The sequence below is a fragment of the Pleurodeles waltl genome, chromosome 3_1 (genome assembly GCF_031143425.1).
Source record: "Pleurodeles waltl isolate 20211129_DDA chromosome 3_1, aPleWal1.hap1.20221129, whole genome shotgun sequence".
Classification (NCBI taxonomy): Eukaryota; Metazoa; Chordata; class Amphibia; order Caudata; family Salamandridae; genus Pleurodeles; species Pleurodeles waltl.
In genome coordinates, this window is record NC_090440.1 from 1,918,763,624 (window position 1) to 1,918,782,402 (window position 18,779).

At 43.1% G+C, this 18,779-nt stretch overlaps 1 protein-coding gene and 1 long non-coding RNA gene across 4 annotated transcripts in view; one reads left to right on the top strand and one right to left on the bottom strand.

Moving 5' to 3' along the window:
* The window catches only part of DPH1 (diphthamide biosynthesis 1), a 1,238,545-nt gene that overhangs the window by 602,196 nt on the left and 617,570 nt on the right, over positions 1-18,779 (top strand). For all 3 annotated transcript variants that reach the window (XM_069226145.1, XM_069226146.1, XM_069226147.1), the window contains one exon: positions 220-341. In XM_069226145.1, coding sequence (XP_069082246.1) covers positions 220-341 — 122 coding nt within the window. The remainder of the gene's footprint in view (positions 1-219; positions 342-18,779) is intronic.
* The window catches only part of LOC138285776 (uncharacterized), an 86,619-nt gene that overhangs the window by 57,282 nt on the left and 10,558 nt on the right, over positions 1-18,779 (bottom strand). The gene's annotated exons all lie outside the window — the stretch shown is intronic.

The following is an 18,779-nucleotide window of genomic DNA, read 5'->3' on the forward strand; positions in this document are numbered from 1 at the left end:
ACTTGTAGCAGATATATGTGCGTGGCCTATATAGGGACTATAGAGGCGACATCACTAATTGTAATTAAGACTTTATGGGCCAGCAACATAGGTACATTTTTAGTGTATAAGTTAATGTAGAAAACAATTGAACTATGATGTGGTTTCAAATGTAGCATCAGTGATTTCCAATTTTTTTTTTTTTACTAAAGCCCTCACTTTCCTCCTCTTTCTTTCCAGGTTCACTGAGGCTGAGGCAGTGGTGATGGGGGATGTGACCTATGGGGCTTGCTGCGTGGATGACTTCACAGCTCGGGCCCTCGGGGCGGATCTTATGGTGCATTATGGCCACAGCTGCCTTAGTAAGTAATTTGCACAGGCATGGTGCCTTCCTTTTCTTGGTTGTGGGGCATGTTCTATAGCAGTGTAGGATTTCTCGTTCGCTGTTTTGTGGAATTTTGTTCTAGGTGGGACTAGAGAACCTTTGCTCTTCCGTTAAGGAATATGTTTATTATTCAGAAAGGGATATTGTTTGGTTAAACAATTGCAACTAAATGTACATTTAAAGAAGGCCTTGTTTACAAGCTGTGTCAGAGCCTTCCACCACCTTTTCTTCATGTTGGAATGGACTGTCTGCACAACAGGTGATTTTCTGATGTTGCATGCATTTTAACCCCCCTCAAACTCCTGTGGCATTGATTAAAGGTCCAGAGCTATGTACATTGTAGATCGCTGACTCACATCCTCGAATTTCTTTATTTTACTCTTATAAAGATCCCTTTTTTACCTGGTGGTCTCTTCCCCAGAGGCTACCCAGTTGCCATCTCAGGGTAACTGTCCACAGAGCTCTACGGGGTGGCTGGCTAGGGTGAACTGCAGAGTTCAACTCCTGGTTTCCTGACCAGTAACTTGGTATTCCCTCTGCAAACAGCACTGCTGAAGGTACAGAGATTTTGGGGAGATGGAGTGGGGGAAAAGCAGATTTTTCGAATGCTAATTGGACGTGCGCAGAATTTCTCATGATGGGTTGAAATGCACTATTGCAAACTTACCAGAGGGTGAAGGGAGAGAAGGAGATACTATAAGGTGATCAAACGAGAGACATGGGTGCCAGGTTTGAGCAAGTGATGTCACGAGGATGGTGATGGAACATTAAAGGAAAAGATGACTGGCAATGCCATCGGTATAGGAGGTTTTTTAATTATCTCTTGACGATTTCAGGTGAGGGGTTGGTGTATAGAAAATAGAATAGATTTCCAATTTTTAGTGCACACCCTGAAAGCAATGAAGCATGATGCACAACAGTTTTTTTTATTTCAGAGCGTCTGTGCTGCGAAGGCATCGGGTACCCACTGAGATTTTCAGCTTCTCTGCTAAGTAGTCAAGACATTTAAAGTGTAGCATTTTGTGCCCAAAGCAAGCTGTTCTGAACACCTCGCTTCCAAAGGGAGCCTATTGAGTGAGATGAAAATAGGAGAGATATGTTAGAAACATTTGCTTCTACAGACCAGTAGAGTTGTTTCACAGCTTTCAAATAAGCAAGCCGATTTTTAGATATTACCAAAAACAAGAAATTACCAAGGTCTGGTCTAGAAAGGGCTAAGGATTATAGGATAGAATGCTAGGGGGCCAACGCTGGGGATGTAGAGTTTTAATCCTTATGGTAGTTTTAAGTTTAAATTGTGCATTTTTGACCATCTTATTGATGTTATTGGGAGGGTTATTATCACTTTTATAAGAAGGAGCAGAGTCCAATTTGAGGCAATACTTGGAAAAAAGAATTTATCTTCAAGACCATATAATAGGAAACATTAAATAATAAATTTGAGGGTTCGTTCTTATAAAGCAGATTGGCCCTGTGTTATGCTATGAAGTTTCTGCTTTGTAGATAGGCTAGCATTCGTCCATCTTGCTGAAACCGCTTACGGTAGATAATCACAAAAGCTCATAAATAGCTTTCAGGTGGGAGTCTGTCCTTAAGAGCCACTTCTCCATCAACCCAGTTGGTTTCTGCTTGTTTACAAGAGCCAGCTCAGTTTGACCCTTTATGGTTTCATTCTCAGGATTATCGGGGTTCTCAGGCCACCTAGCAATTGCAGCTTCAAGTTTTGGGTCCTGGAAGGCTCTCCTGACTACTCTGGTATCGCCACCTTGGTTGAAAGGCTGTGGAAGGGTTTGAGGTGTGGACGTGGGTGCTTGAGGAGGATGGCAAGCGCTGAATATGGGGCATACTTTCAGCAGTTGCTGGACTGTACCTACAGCTCAGTCAGTGTGTACAATGGTGGGGCAACCCAAATGTGTAGCTGTGAGACACTCTTGTAGCCCCTCAGTCTGAATGGCAGGTTCTAGCTCAGTGTCATTCCTGGGAGAGGTAAAAAGTCGGACCCCCACACCCTCTCTGAAAGCAAGGAAGAGGCCTTGTAACTGTACATTATAGCTGCACTACATATTACATTGGAATGCAATCGATTGTGTACAATTGAATGTACCACCTTCACTCCCTCAATGCAGTTCTTGAGATTCATAGGAAGAGCAGTAACTCTTCGAAATGGGTGGTGGTTGATTTAGGAAACACATTTGAGGTTCCACTCATAGATTCTCCCCTCAGGAACCCTTCTTGAGACCATTCTTTATTAATTTTTATTGGCTATATTTCCCATACTGTAACTAGGTACATCATCACCATTACCTTTAGCCTCACCATTACCTACAACAGGAACAGAACCATCCCTGTCTTCCTCCTCCCATAACCAGATATTAAGGTTGATAGCGTCAGTACAATTACTTCCGCCTTGATTCCAAGACCTTATTTTATTGCATCTGATAGAGACAACTAGCTGCAGATTCCTCACCTTAGAATTCTTCCCAGGCTCCAGACTGGATCCAGAAAAACCTTTCAACAGTACCTCTGCCCGTCGGTAGGGGGTGTTGTGTGATTCTGTATCCTCCAGGTAGGACACCGTCAGAGTCCATATAGTCCCTTCCCCAGACACGCTGATGTCTATTTCTTCTGATTAGAATCTGCACAATGCAGAGTCTGTCTAGAAACTGGCAATGGAGCAGTGTATGATAAGAAATGTAGATGTAAATATGAATTTACAACAACCCATTGAAAAGCATGGCAAAAGAATGCCAAGAAAGCGAAGATGAAGTAAGAGAAAACAGCAGAGCGGGGAGGATGAGTGGGTCAGTAAGGAATCTGTGGCTAGTCTATGTGCTACCAGATAAGGCGTTACCAAAGGTAAGTAACTTGTCAAGACAACTCGCCGCAGATTCCTTACCTTAGAATTAGATACCAAAGCAGCATCAGCCCAGGAGGAGGGTCTGCAAACACATCCTACCCAAGACTCGCTACGAACAAATGGTCAAACTAAAGGAGTAGTGGACCAGACAAAAACGTACATGGAGCTATAACTAAAATCGCTACACAGCCCTCTTAACTTATAAATATTCTCTGTAAAATTCTTCAAAAACTTGGAGTAAACCTCCGACAGATCCTCGTCTTTTTAAGTGGGTGCAGGAGCATCAGTGGTGGGGTCAATAATCTCCTTCTTTGGAGAAATCCCAGCTTTACTAAATTCATGTTACATATACGCTACAGATTTCACTGCTGACTTATATTTCATAAATTCAGCAGTCAACCCCTTGTTTGCCAATATCTTCAAAACTGTTCCCAACCTACGATCATATCCTTGTTTATCTCTCCCTATTACTAATATATCACCTTGGAAATGAGTTACCCCCTTAAGATCTTTGAATACAATATGCATCAGTCTATGGAAGAGGGCAGCGAGTGAGGCTAAGCCACACAGCATGCTCATAAATCTATGACATCCAAAAAGGATGATAAAGGCTGTAAGATTCCTGCTACAAAGGGATGAAGTGATATCTGGTGGTATGCAAAAGTCAGATCGATTGTCAAAACAATTTAATGCCCTTTTGCTTTTGTCAGCATTTCATTAATTTTTGGAAGTGGAAATTCATCCACTGTAAAGTTCTCATGAATATCCCTTACATCAATGCACAACATAATTTTCCCTTTTGCCTTCCTTGCAACAAGAGACACAACCATTCTGTACACTTAACAGACTCTATGATTCCATCATGCTCCAGTTTTTTCAACTCTTTAACTACTTCTTCCCTAACACTTAATGGTATAATCCTCACTTTGTGGCAAACAGGTTTGGAATCCCCTTCAGGTATGATTTTGTATAAAAATCCACTTATATTTTCAGGTGCACTTGAGAAAATATTTGGAAAGACACCACATCTTCTCATCTATTTATGGTTTTGTTTCTTCTAGCAACACTTGTTCCTTACTGTTTGGATCCAGAATAATACCTAAGTCTCTTTGGTCAATCCAACCCAGGAGAGAGGTTCCCTTTTCCGCCACATACAACTGACCACCAGTTATGTGCTTAAACTCAAAACTTAAGGGTCTTTACCCTATCATGGGAATCTTCTCACCCGTAAATTCTATAGGATGAATATTTGGTGGAATCAAGTTATTCAACAAAAAACCTGTAAACATTTAATCCCACACAGCTTGTCTACAATAAAATAAGGTGACTCTGAACCTGCTAATATTAGTATTTCAATCCCACCAGTTCTCATCAAACATGCAGGTTTGTTTTAGACTGCTGATATAAATTTAGTATGGGGCAGTACTTGCTCAGAACACCTTTAGCCCCTATTGAGTCCTCATCATCAAAATGCTGTGAGTCAGGTTTTCAGTTAAATGCTTCACAGTTTGGTTTTCATTTTTTCCTACATATTTTGGCAAAGTGTCCTATCACTACTCAATAAGAGCATTTCAACTTAATTGCAGGGCAGTTTTTGTCTCTTGCCAAGGGTTTCTTGCAACCACACCTATATCATTTAGGGTGTTTGTCACTTCCTAATTTCCCATTCTGACTTTGTTTAATCACAACAATTATCTTTAAAGGTCAGTTTCCAGTTATTTCCAGCTCTATAGGAGCTTCCTGAAACTTTACAAATGGTTGAAGAGTTCTTGCCAAAAGAAGAATTATTCACTGCTGCTTTAACCCATCTCTTGGATAATTCAGCCTTCCTCATAATGGCTACTGTATCTTTGAGTGAGGAGGCTTTACTTACCCATAACCTTTCCTGTTCATTAACATCATTAGTGCGCATTTTGACCTGGTCTCGAATTATCTCATCATTTACAGGGACAAGTTTACATGAAACCACCAACTTCTTAAGAACTGATACGTAATCTGCCACTGTCTCAGAATTGCCCACTTTCTGTTGAAAAAACTCTATCTATCAACAGCTACACATACGGCCACTTGATGATAATTGTCTACGTCCTCCAAGGCATGTTTAAAAACGTCAGTATCCTTCTCAGCTCTAGCCTTTTTTTTCCATTTGGCCATAAATGTGCAACCCCTCTGGACCTAGGCTGTGCAATAAAATGTCCTTTTCCATAAAGAAATAACATTTTCTGTGCCTTCTTCCTCTATGGTCGAGATATAAATGAGAAAGCACCCCCTCCACTACAGCCATTTCAGTTGAGGTTTGCCAGGAAGTGGAAGGAAAGATAGTGAAGGAATGAGGCTGAAACTTTGGGCACACATCGCAAATACAATTGGATCGAAACCCCTTTGCTTGCTGCCACCATCATAGATCCACTGGCAACCCATGTGAGTCACAGTGGTATGGTGAAAACATCAACACCCGGTGAAAATCCAGTAGCATCCACTGAGAGGAGATCCAGTAACCTTCAATAACTGGGAGAGTGAAGCAGGTAAGATCCTTATTGCCAATTTTTTTGTGACAACACAATTGTGAAGGATTTAATTGGGAGCATCAACATCTTACAGGCCGTGGACCATTTCCATCTGTCTTTTTTCCCTACTCTAGAATCTTACCATCCCTATTGGAAATGGCTAAACTCCCCCATGTAAGATCACTAATCTCAGAGTTACTGCACTTACACCTGTTTTGTGTAGGGTCTCAAAAATCCTCCTTTGTTTTGAAGTTAGTTCTGGGGTCAGGAAGGCCGCAGTTAGAGTGGCTGGGCTACTGAGGTTCTCCTTTGCAGGGAGTCCGTATCCCATCTTGCAAACAACCACCCCAGTTGGAAGCAGTGACCAAACAGGTTTTTCAGGGTTTGTCTGAGCCTAGGAAATGGGAAGATTGAAGCCCTATATTTCCAGAAAGCGGTAGCCAGGTCCTCCTAGATCTTGTCCCTTCAGGTTATTAGACCAGGGAATCCGGTTTTTACTTGGATTGATTGGCAGAGGAGAACTGACAATGGTCCTTCTCCGTTCCGCCCCACAGTATGTTTCAGATGTCTGATGGCCAGACAAGCAAGAAATAACTATTATATGGGCTTTCCCCGGGGTGGACCAGGCGTATCTGTTTTGGGCTGAAGGAGAATGTTAATTCCAGGTGCTCCTAAGTCAGTCAGATACCTGATGAACAACTCTAAGAATGGGGGAAAATGGAGGTGAGGGAAGGAGAGGGAGACATCTACGGGCCTGGCCTTCTCTTGATCAGCTCCACATAATAGGCACATGACTCGTCTATCAAGTTGACTGAGAATAGTGATCCTTTGAGAACTGAGGGACAGGGCTGCATGGCCCTGAGGACACTTTCTCCGCTTGGTCCTTCTTCAAGGAGATCTGTAAAAGGGGAAAATGAGACTTGGAATCTGTACATGTTCATGGTCTTGAAGATGGAAGAGAAGACAGGCATAGGTTTCCTCCCTCTGTATTGAATTACTGACTCAGTGCAGAAACGCTCCTTGGACTGACCTCTGCTGAGAAGCCTAGAACTAGGAGGAATGTTTCCCCCAATCTGAGTGATCCCAACTTCCTCCTCCTAAGTTTGGATAGTCCCCAGAACATGAAACTACAGTTGTTTCCTGCACCAAAGTAAATGGTTGCTTAGGCACCTTTTGGAGACAAACAGGTCACTCTTGTGAAAGTGACAGTGACCAAGTGAAGGGCACATGCTCAACACACTCCCTTCTCTTCTTTGAACAAAAAAACAGCCTCTGTACTGAGTCTTGATTCCACTTTTAGGGTTGAGCGTGCAAGCGCTCAGTCCCTGTGTAGTCTCTCTGTGGGCTTTTAACCACGCCCATGTCACGCCCATAACTTTCGTTGGTTTGTGGGCTTGCCTTTTAAAATTCGCTTGATTTCATTAGTGAAAGGCATGCATATGTTATGCCTTTTCCGGTGTTTAGCCCTCCTCGAGAGCACTGGCCAACTAGTGAAAAACATACGAGGCTCAATGTTTTCTGTATGGTTTCTGAACTAGTTTTTCTCTTTTGTTTCATAGGCAGCGCAATCTCGCTGGGCACTAATTGAGCGCTTTTCAGGATTACCAGTTTAATTCTATTGTTTATCCTAGCTCTCCTTCGCGAATTCAAGGTTTTACACAGCGCAATCTTTTTTATTTTATTTATTACTCTGCAAAGGCGAAACCAGACCGGTCTTTTTGTTCTGATTAGTCACCTTCACGCTCATGACGTGGCGGTTTAAATCGGCTTCTTTTTGGGAGATTGTATTACTTTTCATTTTCAGTTTATGGCAAGAAAAGTCCGGTTAGGAGTTTATAGTGCTGATAACTCTAACTCGAGCAAATGCGAGACCCGTTGCTTTGCAAATGCTTGTTTAATCTTCCTAAGCCTTCCATCTTGCGCTCCGTGTGATGAGGGAGAAGTAATTGTTATGTTCCTGGATTCCAACCAATCAAAGAGATGTGTGAATACGAGGGGTAATTGTGTTCAAATAGGGCAACTTCGGCAGTTACAGTTTTGCTCTTTGACCCTCGGTGTGTTCGGGTGCTTGCAAGTTTTAATATCAATTACATTTTTCCATTCATAGATTGGTCGCTTTGAGAACCCGGTCTATTCTGATACTTCCAGTCATTCGCAATCGTTCATATGTTTCCCCATTTCTGTAGGCAGCATTGCATTACATGTAAGCAACCTCACTACACCGTTGTTACCGCTGTTAGGAGGAAGCCAGCTTTTAGCAGTTCTTCACCCTTATGTTCTTCGGACAGAAATGGTCGCAAGGAGTGTCTTTATCCAGTAAAGTTAGCAAGACACAGAACTCAGTCCAGCTGAAGGGCAGAACCCTGGCTGGTGGGTCAGTAAATCCAACACACTATATTCAAGCCCCCTTGATGTAAGCCCTCCATTTGTCTGCAATGTCAAGTGGGAGCTTTCGGCAGAAATACTGCAGGACTTCTGTGGAAGTATAGCGGATCAGTGACGGCGCATCCCCTGATTGTAGTCTGATCTGGGATAGATGATTGTAAGAGCCAACGTCCAGAGCTATTTATTGCAGCATTTTCCCTTTGTTTTTTTCCATTATTCACCCCAAAAGGTTCCCCAGATTCCTTTTTCATCTGATCATGTCCGACCACAGACAGCAACTAGAAGCTTGCTTTGCATGTTTAAGAAGCATAGAGAAATACCCATTATGCCATTTTATGTTTCGAACATGCAACCTGCAAATAAAAGCTCACTGCAGTTTCAAACATTACGGCCCTCATTACACCCCTGGCGGTTGGTGGAATAGTGGAGGTATTACAGCCAACAGGCTGGCAGTACCTACCTCTACTATTATGACATTGGTGGTTTCCACATCGACCGCCACGGCGGTAACGAACACCGGGCTGGAGACTAAAGTCTCCAGCCTGGCGGCCGTCACTAGGCTGCCCATGGTATTATGACCCTGCCCCACCCCCTTGGTTTCAGTGGTTTCTGTACCACCACTGAAACCATGGCAGTAGGCACTATTAGTGCCAGGGAACTCCTTCCCTGGCACTGATAGGGGTCTCCCCCGCCCCCCTTACCCTCCCCAGAGTCCTTCCCCACCCTCCCCTTCCTCTCTCGACCCCACTCGCACATTTACACACATACACGCACATACATACACACACGCATACACACATTCACCCACGCATTCATAGATTCATACACACAGCAACACTCACCAACATACATCCAGGCACACACGCAATCACACGACACAGCATGCACGTACACTCACACCCACTCAGATACACACGCATGCACGCATTCACACCCAGTCACACACACCCCCACACACGCCCACAACCCACCCCACCCCCCCTCTCCTGTCGGAGAACCCGACTTACCTGCTTGCAGGGGGTCCTCCGGCAGGAGACGGAACGCAGTGCTGCTGCCAGCAGCAGCGTCCGCCAGCAAAACGTGACCAGGCCGTATCATGGAACATTACCAAGACCGTCGGCGGAATTCCGCCAGCCTTCTGGCGGTATTCCGTCTACGGTCATAATGGCATGGATGGTCAGTAGCCATGGCGACGGTATGTTGGCGGCCGTCGCTGTGGCGGTAGGCGGAATTTGCCACCAATGTCGTAATGAGGGCCTACGTGTATTTACTTGAGTTTTCTTTCACTTTGAATTGCATTTTTCTCAGTCACCGAAAATCAGCGAAATAAATAGAAAAATACGTTTTAATTAGGCAACAACTACAATATGAACAATATTTTACATTTTGACAATCAACGTTTTGTATTAAATATTTAAAACATAAACCAGCACTTTGAGGGGTTATGCTAACCAATGGAAGGAAATGCACATAGAAAAAGATCGAACCTAACACAAGCCATTTCAAGATGTAGTTCCCAATAAAAACGTCATCATAGCACCAGCCCACTTGAAGTAAAAGGAGCGAAATAGCGCTGTCAGGGAACAATAGAGTGAAACGTCCATTTCGCAGGTGTTAGGATGGCCACGTATGTGACAGTAGAAAAAGGGTACATTTAATCCCCTCAGTACTGGACTGCTGGTCTGACCCTTAGCAGTGTGAAAAAAAAAAAGAAGTGATAATTGCTGTTAAGAACTAAATAGAAAAATAGTTGTGCCAAAAAATGTGAAAATGCACGCCGTTGTGCAAAGCAGGCTCACCTTATCATTAGCTAAGGCGCCTCAGGGTTAGAAAATGGCGAGAATTCATAAACACACTTTGTAGAGAGGGCAAAGATCCAAGGGTAGCAGCGGATTATTCAGAAGCTGTTTGTTGGTAGAAGGCTGAATGAATTCACACCTCGATATGTGCCTTTAGATGTGTTGCTGATGCCCCCGTCCTGTTGTAAATTGTACTTAGAACAACAGATGCATTCTAATAGGAGAGGCCCATATCAGAGTGAAAGAGACAGGCGCATCTGCACTAGAATTAGCACTCGGCCTGAGAAGGAACCTGCTAGTTAGCATCAGGCTTTACATACTGATGCAGCTAGGGATGATAGATTACCACCGTGCAGCATCCGCCTGGTGCAGGAACGCTTACCTTGACTGTGTTCAAGCCGGCCTTTCATACTGACGTCATTCTGTATCCCTCTGAAACCTTTCAGCCATTTTACAAAAAGCTTAATTCGCATTGATACGTTCTCATTTATCTGTTAACTATTCTTGTTTCCAAACATGGAAGAGAAGGGGCAGCTATTGAAAGGCATAAATCTAGAAAGGGAACCTAGTAAACTGTATCATAATTAACCCTCCGTTTTACTCATTTTTACAGATATAGACAGAAAGCCTTCTATTTTCCTACCTGTATTTATTTTTAAATATGGATAAATAGGTGAAGTACGTTTTCCTTTGGATGATTCTCACTACTGTTAATCAAGAATGCTAGGTCAAAAGCTGTGCAGGTTTACAGGTAAGGTGGTTAAAGAAATGAAAATGATTTCCCAATGAAGCTTCTACAACTGCAGCAGTACAGCTAATTAAGCTGTTCTACAATGAAAATGCTTTCATATGGTTTTGTACTGTAAATAGCTAAAACCCATTTTGGACATTCAAACATAAGTAAACATTTGTCACAGGCCTCGAAAAATAATACAAATTTTACTAGACCTGCAGGTCGAGTAGCTTGAATAATCTACTCTACCTAATTGTAATGTACTTGACCCGAAAACGGGTCTCAAATTGTGTGATGCCTAGGCAAATATTGTATTTTACGTTCACCTTTTTCTTCATTCTCACAATGAGTGCACCTTCCAATATGTGAGCTCAGCATTTCTGCTGTAAAAAAACAAATCCTCTTATGTTTGATTAAATACACCAAACACTTGCTCGATGTATAATAAATCTAGCACACATATAGGGTACACATGATCCATGCATGACTTGCCTCTTAGTTTACTAATAGCTTTGCCATCAGGGCAGGAGTGTTTCTCAATTTATGTTTAAACACTCACTTTTAATAAATATATTACTAAAGCATGATGTGGTAGCACACTGTCATTTACAGACAGTATACTTCCAAGAAATTTCCAAAAACCTTCCCACTAACTTGCAGCTTTACTGATAAAGCTATATTTTGTATTAACCAATAACCTGTGAAAACCGGGTTTCAGAAAACATTCATCATTTGCACATCACCATGTAAAGTGTTCTGACTTTTTTCATCCTATTCAAATGCTTTTTCATCACATAGAAGTACAAAAAATGGTCTTTCACAGCTACTGAAATATATTTTGAAATGTTTGTAATGTTGACTTAGTTAAATAAATCTGTGTTAGGAAAAACCTGATACCAAAAGCCTTTCACTCCACATAGGTCAGAGAGTTCACCTTACAAAATCCTGGAACTCTGCAGTCAAAAGAAAAATTATTTCCACTGCAAGAAGACAAACTGACATTTGACCTCTGCCTCTGAATACAGAGCAAATGTGACAAAAATTGGATTTAAAGGCATCTTAATTGCTAATTCAGTTTCTGACCAAGAGAACACCTGTTTGTCCACTGCCAGAGTGGAATCTAAAAATAGCTGGACCTCATAAAATTAAACTCACTAATGCAGTGGTCCAGTAGATTTTTTTGAGCCCTGTGTCAGTTAACTACATGTAGAAATGTATCCATTCCAACTTTGCTTTTACACAAGGCATAAAAATAAATATGAATAAATACAGATAAAATGAGCGGAAAATAAATATGGATGTATGCAGACAGAAATGTCAAAAAATACTATAAAACCGGAAGCCTAAGTTATAATGTCATTGAAATTACTGGTGCCGCCTATTGAATCACATATAACAAGACTGAATTGTGAAGACGAGGTTCAAGGACCCCTGCTCCAAACATAGTTAGGCATTTATGGAAACAATGGAAAAATAAATCTAAATCTAAACTTTGACTGAATCCATAACAGAAGTCTGTTGATAGAGGCAGAACTATGACTTTAGAGCATGTTGTGTAATTCAGTCCATCGATCATAGTTTTGAGCTTAAGTCACCAGAGTTGTCTGCCGTTTTAATAGATTTTTTCCTCACTGCTACCTATTTTGTAGAGTTTTGCTTTATGACACCAGAACTGTCCACATAAGTTGACCTTCCTTTTGTCCCGATTCCATTAAATGTTGTAGCAAAGGTGCTGTCAGTGTTTTGTAGTGAATATTTTTTTTTTGCTGGTAGATTCTTTATCTACCTTCTTGGTTAGTTTTTCCAAGGAAAAGAGGAGACCTCATGGTTATACAACGCCATAAACAACATTTCTTGTGTTATGATTTAAGAAAGAAGATTGCTTTATCTTGATGTTATTACAAACATATTCTGCATCCTGACTAGTTTGTTAGCCGAAAACTAGCCACTCCGTTTGTGTCCCTGAATTGGAAAAAGGTTCTAAATCAGTGATAAAGTGAAATTTGCATTAGTGCTTTAATCTACCTCATTGATGATAGTAAATGCCAATTCTGTTCTGTGAGTTTGTTGAAGTCAGTAGTGTTCAGAAATACTCTTTGAAAAACTGAAGGCAAGAGCATAGATGAAATCAACTGCAAAATGTGCACAATCCTCCTGGGTCACACTATTTAAAAAAAATGTTTTTGACCAGTAAAGAAAAGAATGACAGTAAGGCTAATGATTGTCTGTCCACCATTCGCCCCAACACTACGCACTTCAAGAAAACCATAAATGTCCATGTGTTAGACCTGACTCACATAGGTAGTGGTTACCCAAGTTTTTTCGCTTTTCTCTAGGAGGTTTTGCTTGTTCTCACAAGGTGCTCACCAGCCCTGGACACTTTCCCATTGTAAGTACAGTGTGAAAGCTCAGGCACCATCCTTCCATCCACCTGGAAGTGGCGCTAGCCGGTGTGTGCTTACTGGCGCACGGATGGTTTTCTATATAGATATTGGGTTTGGCATCACATGCCAGGATGTGCACACTTGCACGCAAGTATTCTAGAATAGGGACCGAGCCTGATAGCGCAGATCAGTATAGGCACACCTGCCCCTTGTGGTGGCTATAACCGAAGTGTCCAGCCTGCCTCTGCAGGCTTGTATGTGCGCCAGGGCACATGTGCCAGGGCGTGTTGAACACACATGCATCTTTGCACTGCCCATGAGAGCTGCTATGCCCATAAGGTAACATGGTAGGAAAGAGTCTTATTAGGTCTGGCTACAATAGTGGATTGTAGAGGAGCAGCCTCATAATGTTTGGTATCATTGGATTCAAAGTGACATACCCCCTCTAATGGTAAAGGTGGTTTTATTATTAATGCTCCAGAAATGTCACTTCTAGGAAGTGGGCATTTCTAGATTCTAAAATGCTTTGTGTGTCCAGTAAATTCAGCTTCATTCCACTGGGTGCAAGGGAAGAGCACATCTGTGCATTCCCAAAGAAACAGCTATAAAACTTGGCCAAAACGACAGACTCCTGCCATTTGGGGCCTGGGATAGATCAATTGGAGGGAGAGGTTTCGGATACTTGGCCTCTCAGAGCCTGAGCATGGCCCCACTAAAGATAAAGATCTACATTCCACGTCCTCTGGGCAGATGGGGAGGAAATTTAGGGGACACATCTGTGGTTCAAAGGAGAACCCTTTGAACCACCCTTAACTTCAAAGGCACACTTTAGCATAAATAGGGTACTGTCCTTTAGCAAGGCAGAGTTGCATCTACAGTGATGCTGGACCGATGCTGCTGGACCGCGTGGTACACACTGCCAGAGGAACCTGTTGTGCACAGGAGGATAACTGTCTGAGGAAGGGACCCACACACCCTTCCTGTATTGTGGCTGGCCTTAGCCGACTGCCTGGTGCTGTGTCGTAACCCGGGGTGTGCTCTCTAAGGGCAGGTTGGCTGCCCCTGCTCCCCGGGGGGGTCTTAGGCACATCAAAGGCGTCCGGTAGGGATTTACATTGTGCGCTGGTACCATCGGGAGAGCGGAGCCCTCTTCTGCGCCTATATTCTATGCTGGACTCCACCAGGCAGTAGCGGAGTGAGGGTAGACTAACTATTGTCTGTAGACCGGACTTAGCTGGTGCGGAGCCTGCAAGTACTGCCCACACTTCAGGTGAGTGTCCCTTTATTGTGGGGTTGAGGCACTGCACACCTAGGCGTCTTGTGGTGTGAGCAGGATCACCAGTTCTGGGGCCCTGCATGGCCTGCTGTTGTCGAATGAGTCGCTTTTCTTTTGTGTGAGCCTCAGCTGCACGTGCATTATGTGCTGTGCCCCGTTTATAGGTTGCATCTGCAACTGGAGCTGTGCTATACACTGCCTCATATGGTCCGGCTGAACTTGTGCCGAAGTGTGTGAGTGAGGAGTCTGGTGCGACTAAAGTCATTGGACGCGAGAAGTTGTACCTCATTCCAGGGAGGTATGGAAACAAAGTTCCTTGTGTGACCTGCTGATCTAGACCGACTCAAGTCATCGAACGTTAGACGTTGTGCCTCATTCCGGGGAGGTATGTGATAACGTTCTTCGTGGGAACATCTGGGAGTGTCTGGTGGGGTTCGAGTCATCATGCACCAGGCTAGTGCCTCCTCCTTAGGAGGTACCATATTGGGAATTTTCTTTGGAGTGATCGTACGGTCGGGGCGATTCAGGTCATCGGGTCCCTGACATTGTGCCTCATTTTTGTGGAGGTACAGTACTGAGCACTTTTCACTTGGGAGCGTAACAGTCTGGTGCAAGTCTTCATGCACCAGATGCGTTGCCTCCTTCTGAAGGCGATGCGGACCTAGTAACTTGTCGTGTGCAACAGAAATTGTTGAGGTCGACTCAAGTCAACATACCCGATGGTGTATCTCCATTCTGGGGGTGCCGAAATTGGTAACTATATTGTACCGGCACCTGTCTGGCAGGGCTGGGTGCCATGGTGGCTAACTGGAGGCCCCAGTGACCCTCCCCTTGTGTGTTGCAGACCTCAGAGTGAACCTCCTACTGGGAGTCCAACTGCCTACTTGCTAATTGTTGCCAGATTTGCTGTTCCCGAGATCCTGCATAGTGTGACTAGGGCTGCAAGCGGCCTAGTATCCAGGGGGACAGTTGACTCAGTCTATGTTTTTGGTGGGGCAGAATAGCCGACCCTGGTTGGTGGGTGGAGGGCAGTTTGGGACCCAGGCTGCCTGCAAACACAGTGACATTCATTAGCCGGATATCAGGGCACTATATTGGGGTGCTGGGAGCAGACAAGTGTGTGTGTGTGTGCACACCAGCCGACTGATACCTGTGGCACCGCCCCGCAGAGTGGATGCGCGGGAGTGAGTGCGGGTGAATGCAAGAGCAGTACTGTGGTGTTGCAAGTCACATTCTTCTGCCAGAGAATTCCTGAGGTTGTCATTACGATTTACTAGTGCAGCTTATGCCTCAGTACTATGTGAAAGTGCTACAACCCTTGCAAGTACTTATTGCTGGTAGCACTGGGAATAATAGGGGTGCACCCTGAATTTAAGTGTTACATCAAAGTTGGTAAACTGTAGGCTGGCTCTTGTTCTGACAACATTTGGCACCACACGAGGGTGTGGGGAGGGAACGTATTGTTTTCTCACTGGTACATACTGTTGATGGTGTTCTACACAGTTGGGATGAATATTGTGAACTCTATTGCTACAAGTGATTTATGCCCAGATTTCCATGATACTCATGCTTAGCTGACAATGTGTACGTCATATACAATTTTTATATACCTACACAGTGTGTGTAGTCTAATTTGTGCCACTCGGCGTGGCTGTGGTGGGGAAGTGCTGTGCTCTTGCTTTATACATTGCCTCTGTGATAAACCTGACTGCACTGTGCCAAGCTAGCCAAGGGTGAGCGCAGATTATACAGCAAAGTGTATTCACACACCCCTGACAGGAGTGGAGAGATTCTGCCTGGCTGGGGCCTTGCCGCGGCCAACCAGAACGTTCTGCCTCCAACACCATGCTTTTGTTGAAATCTTTTATTTTATTTTTTTTATTTTTATTTTTTTTAGTTATAGTATGCATATGCTCCCAGAAGCATGATACTAGAAATTGACAGCAAGGCAGCTGGTGTCACAGGAAACTCGGAAGTATAACTTGCAAAAACAACAGGACTTTAGAACCTTTCTGAACTTTACTAAACTAGACACATTGGAAACCTCCAACCGGGGCAAATTCAAGTCTGGTAGCCAAGCACTATGGAGGTTCATCTTCCACAATGTTACCATTTGAAATGTAGGTCTTTTGGCTTTAATACTAATCCTGATCTCAAAATGCTTGCAGGGACGTAGGAGACTATCATGTATGACAGAAACACCTGACCTGTCTTGTAGAAGGCTGAACCGTTCTAGTTTGTTGATCAGCAAATCTTGAAGCCTAATATGGGGTGATTTCTTCATCTAGATGTGAAAGTACACAAGAACCATGACAAGACTGGCTTTGATACAGGCAAGAATGAAATAATTTTCCCTTGCACAGCTTGGTGGCCAGCTAACAAGTGATGAAGGGTTGAGATGATTGGAAGTTAACACTTACTTACAACCATGAGTGCCCGGAACCCTAAATATGATTTGGTCTTGTCTTTCTTTTGATCTCAGCTAAATCAATGATGTCATCTATTTGGCCGACATTAGATCCACTTGGGACTTGTCTTTTGTGTAAATTGAGTGAAACAATATCACTGTTGTTTGGGCAGTTCAGTTCTTCTACTCTCCAACTTGTGACTAATACATTTGTATTTTGTATCGAAATTGGGTCATCAGTTCTCTTTCCATCAATTTACCCAGTGAAGATCTGTTGGCAATTAGTTTGAAATTAATCAGATTGTTTAGTTTGGATGTGGACTTTTTTAGGCGAAGTATGATGCAGGATTTCTTAAAAATACATTGGCTGGGCCCTTCAATGAAGGAAATGTTGAGAATGGTTTTACTGTCTTTGAGATTATTGGCTGTGATAAGGGCTTCTTGAAAATAACTACAGGCAGCGAGCAGTTGCTGGCCCTGAATTACTGCTGCAGCTGAAGAGCTTCTGCAAGTCATTGTTTGATAGCAAGAGAAAGAATGATGTAAACGTTGGATGCTGCCCAGTTCATAAGCCCCTTTGACTTAACCAGTGAATATTGACAGATGGTTCTGGCCCTTGATGGCAAGGAACAAACAGTCCAGTGGGCCTTACTAGTTCAGGACCTCACCTTTCAAGTTACAGAATGATCCTGTAACCTTTCAGCGACTGATGAACAGATCCAGGCTACAGTACACAGTTTATGTGTAATGTAGGAAGACAACATTGCAGTTTTACACTTGATAGAAGAGCAATGATTGAGGTTGACAGTGAAGGTTTCCAAGTGCCAAATCTGTTACATTTCTCAGGCCAGAGGTGGGGTAATTGCACAAGACAAATCTGCTTTCTGCATTTGCTACTCAGTTTTGTTTGGCCCATATCTGCAGCTCTGTCTTAAGTATTTATGAAACAACACTTTCATGTCACCCTGCACTCATTAGTAGTCAATATCCATTGTGGCAGTGTTTTCTGATGCAACAGTGTTTACCTCTGATCAAGAAGTAGCGGTTCGTGTCATTGAATGGGTGGTCAAAAATGTTGGGGCCAATGGCTGAGTGCCACCCTAATTTTAAATGGGAACCTGCCCATGTACTCTTTCCCCAAGCTTGTTTGGGTGTGTATGAAGCAAGCATGTTTGGGTGTTACACTTAGCTCTAGATGAATTTCATGAAACTCAGAGTGAAGTCTGAAGATGTGATCAGATCTCTTGGGTTGATTCAGAATGATTAAGATACATTTCTTACCCTCAATCCAGTATATGTTTTGAGCCATCCTTTCCTACATGCTTACGGCGTTTTTAAACTACTAAAATGTATTATTACTGAGATTATCTGTCAGGAAAAAGTAGAGAGAAGGGTGATATGGCCACAGCATTGATACTACCCGGGTGGAGTAGCTCCACCGTATTTCCATTATTGATCCCATTGAAGCTCAATACTATTGTAATTCACCACAAGTGTAGCTCTTTGCTGAAAGGTGTGCTAACAGAAATTTTACCTCCATGTTCTACACAAAATGTCACTTTACACAATCATAAGCTGTTTATGTGCCTTCTGAAGAGATTTTGAATTAAGAGAGTTTTGCAGCCACGCCCAGCCTGAAATAATTCTATATTTCTGGGTGTTTTCCATGATACAGTCGCCAGGCATTGGAATGGGAATCTTACTTTGTTGCCGAAACTGTTTGGTGTACGTTGTGGTAGCATTTTAATGTGTTTTTTTAAGTTAGATCAGCGCTCGGGAATATTCAGGCTCGAAATTTGCATAGGAAACGTTCAGTTTATTGCTTTAGCATCAAGAGAACTAAAGCTTTTTGCTCCAGGACCTTGCTGCAACACTCCAAAGACAAATGACTTGTCGAGAATGTTGCAGGGAAAGTCTACAAAGCCAGAATAGCCTTTAGATGTAAATTTGTTTTCTGTTTCGATTTTGTTGTTGCTGTAACTCGAAGTCCTCAAATTATTGCTTACTGCACTTCAACACGTTTCTCGCAGAAAAGTTACTCCTGCTAGATGACAGTAGAACATATTG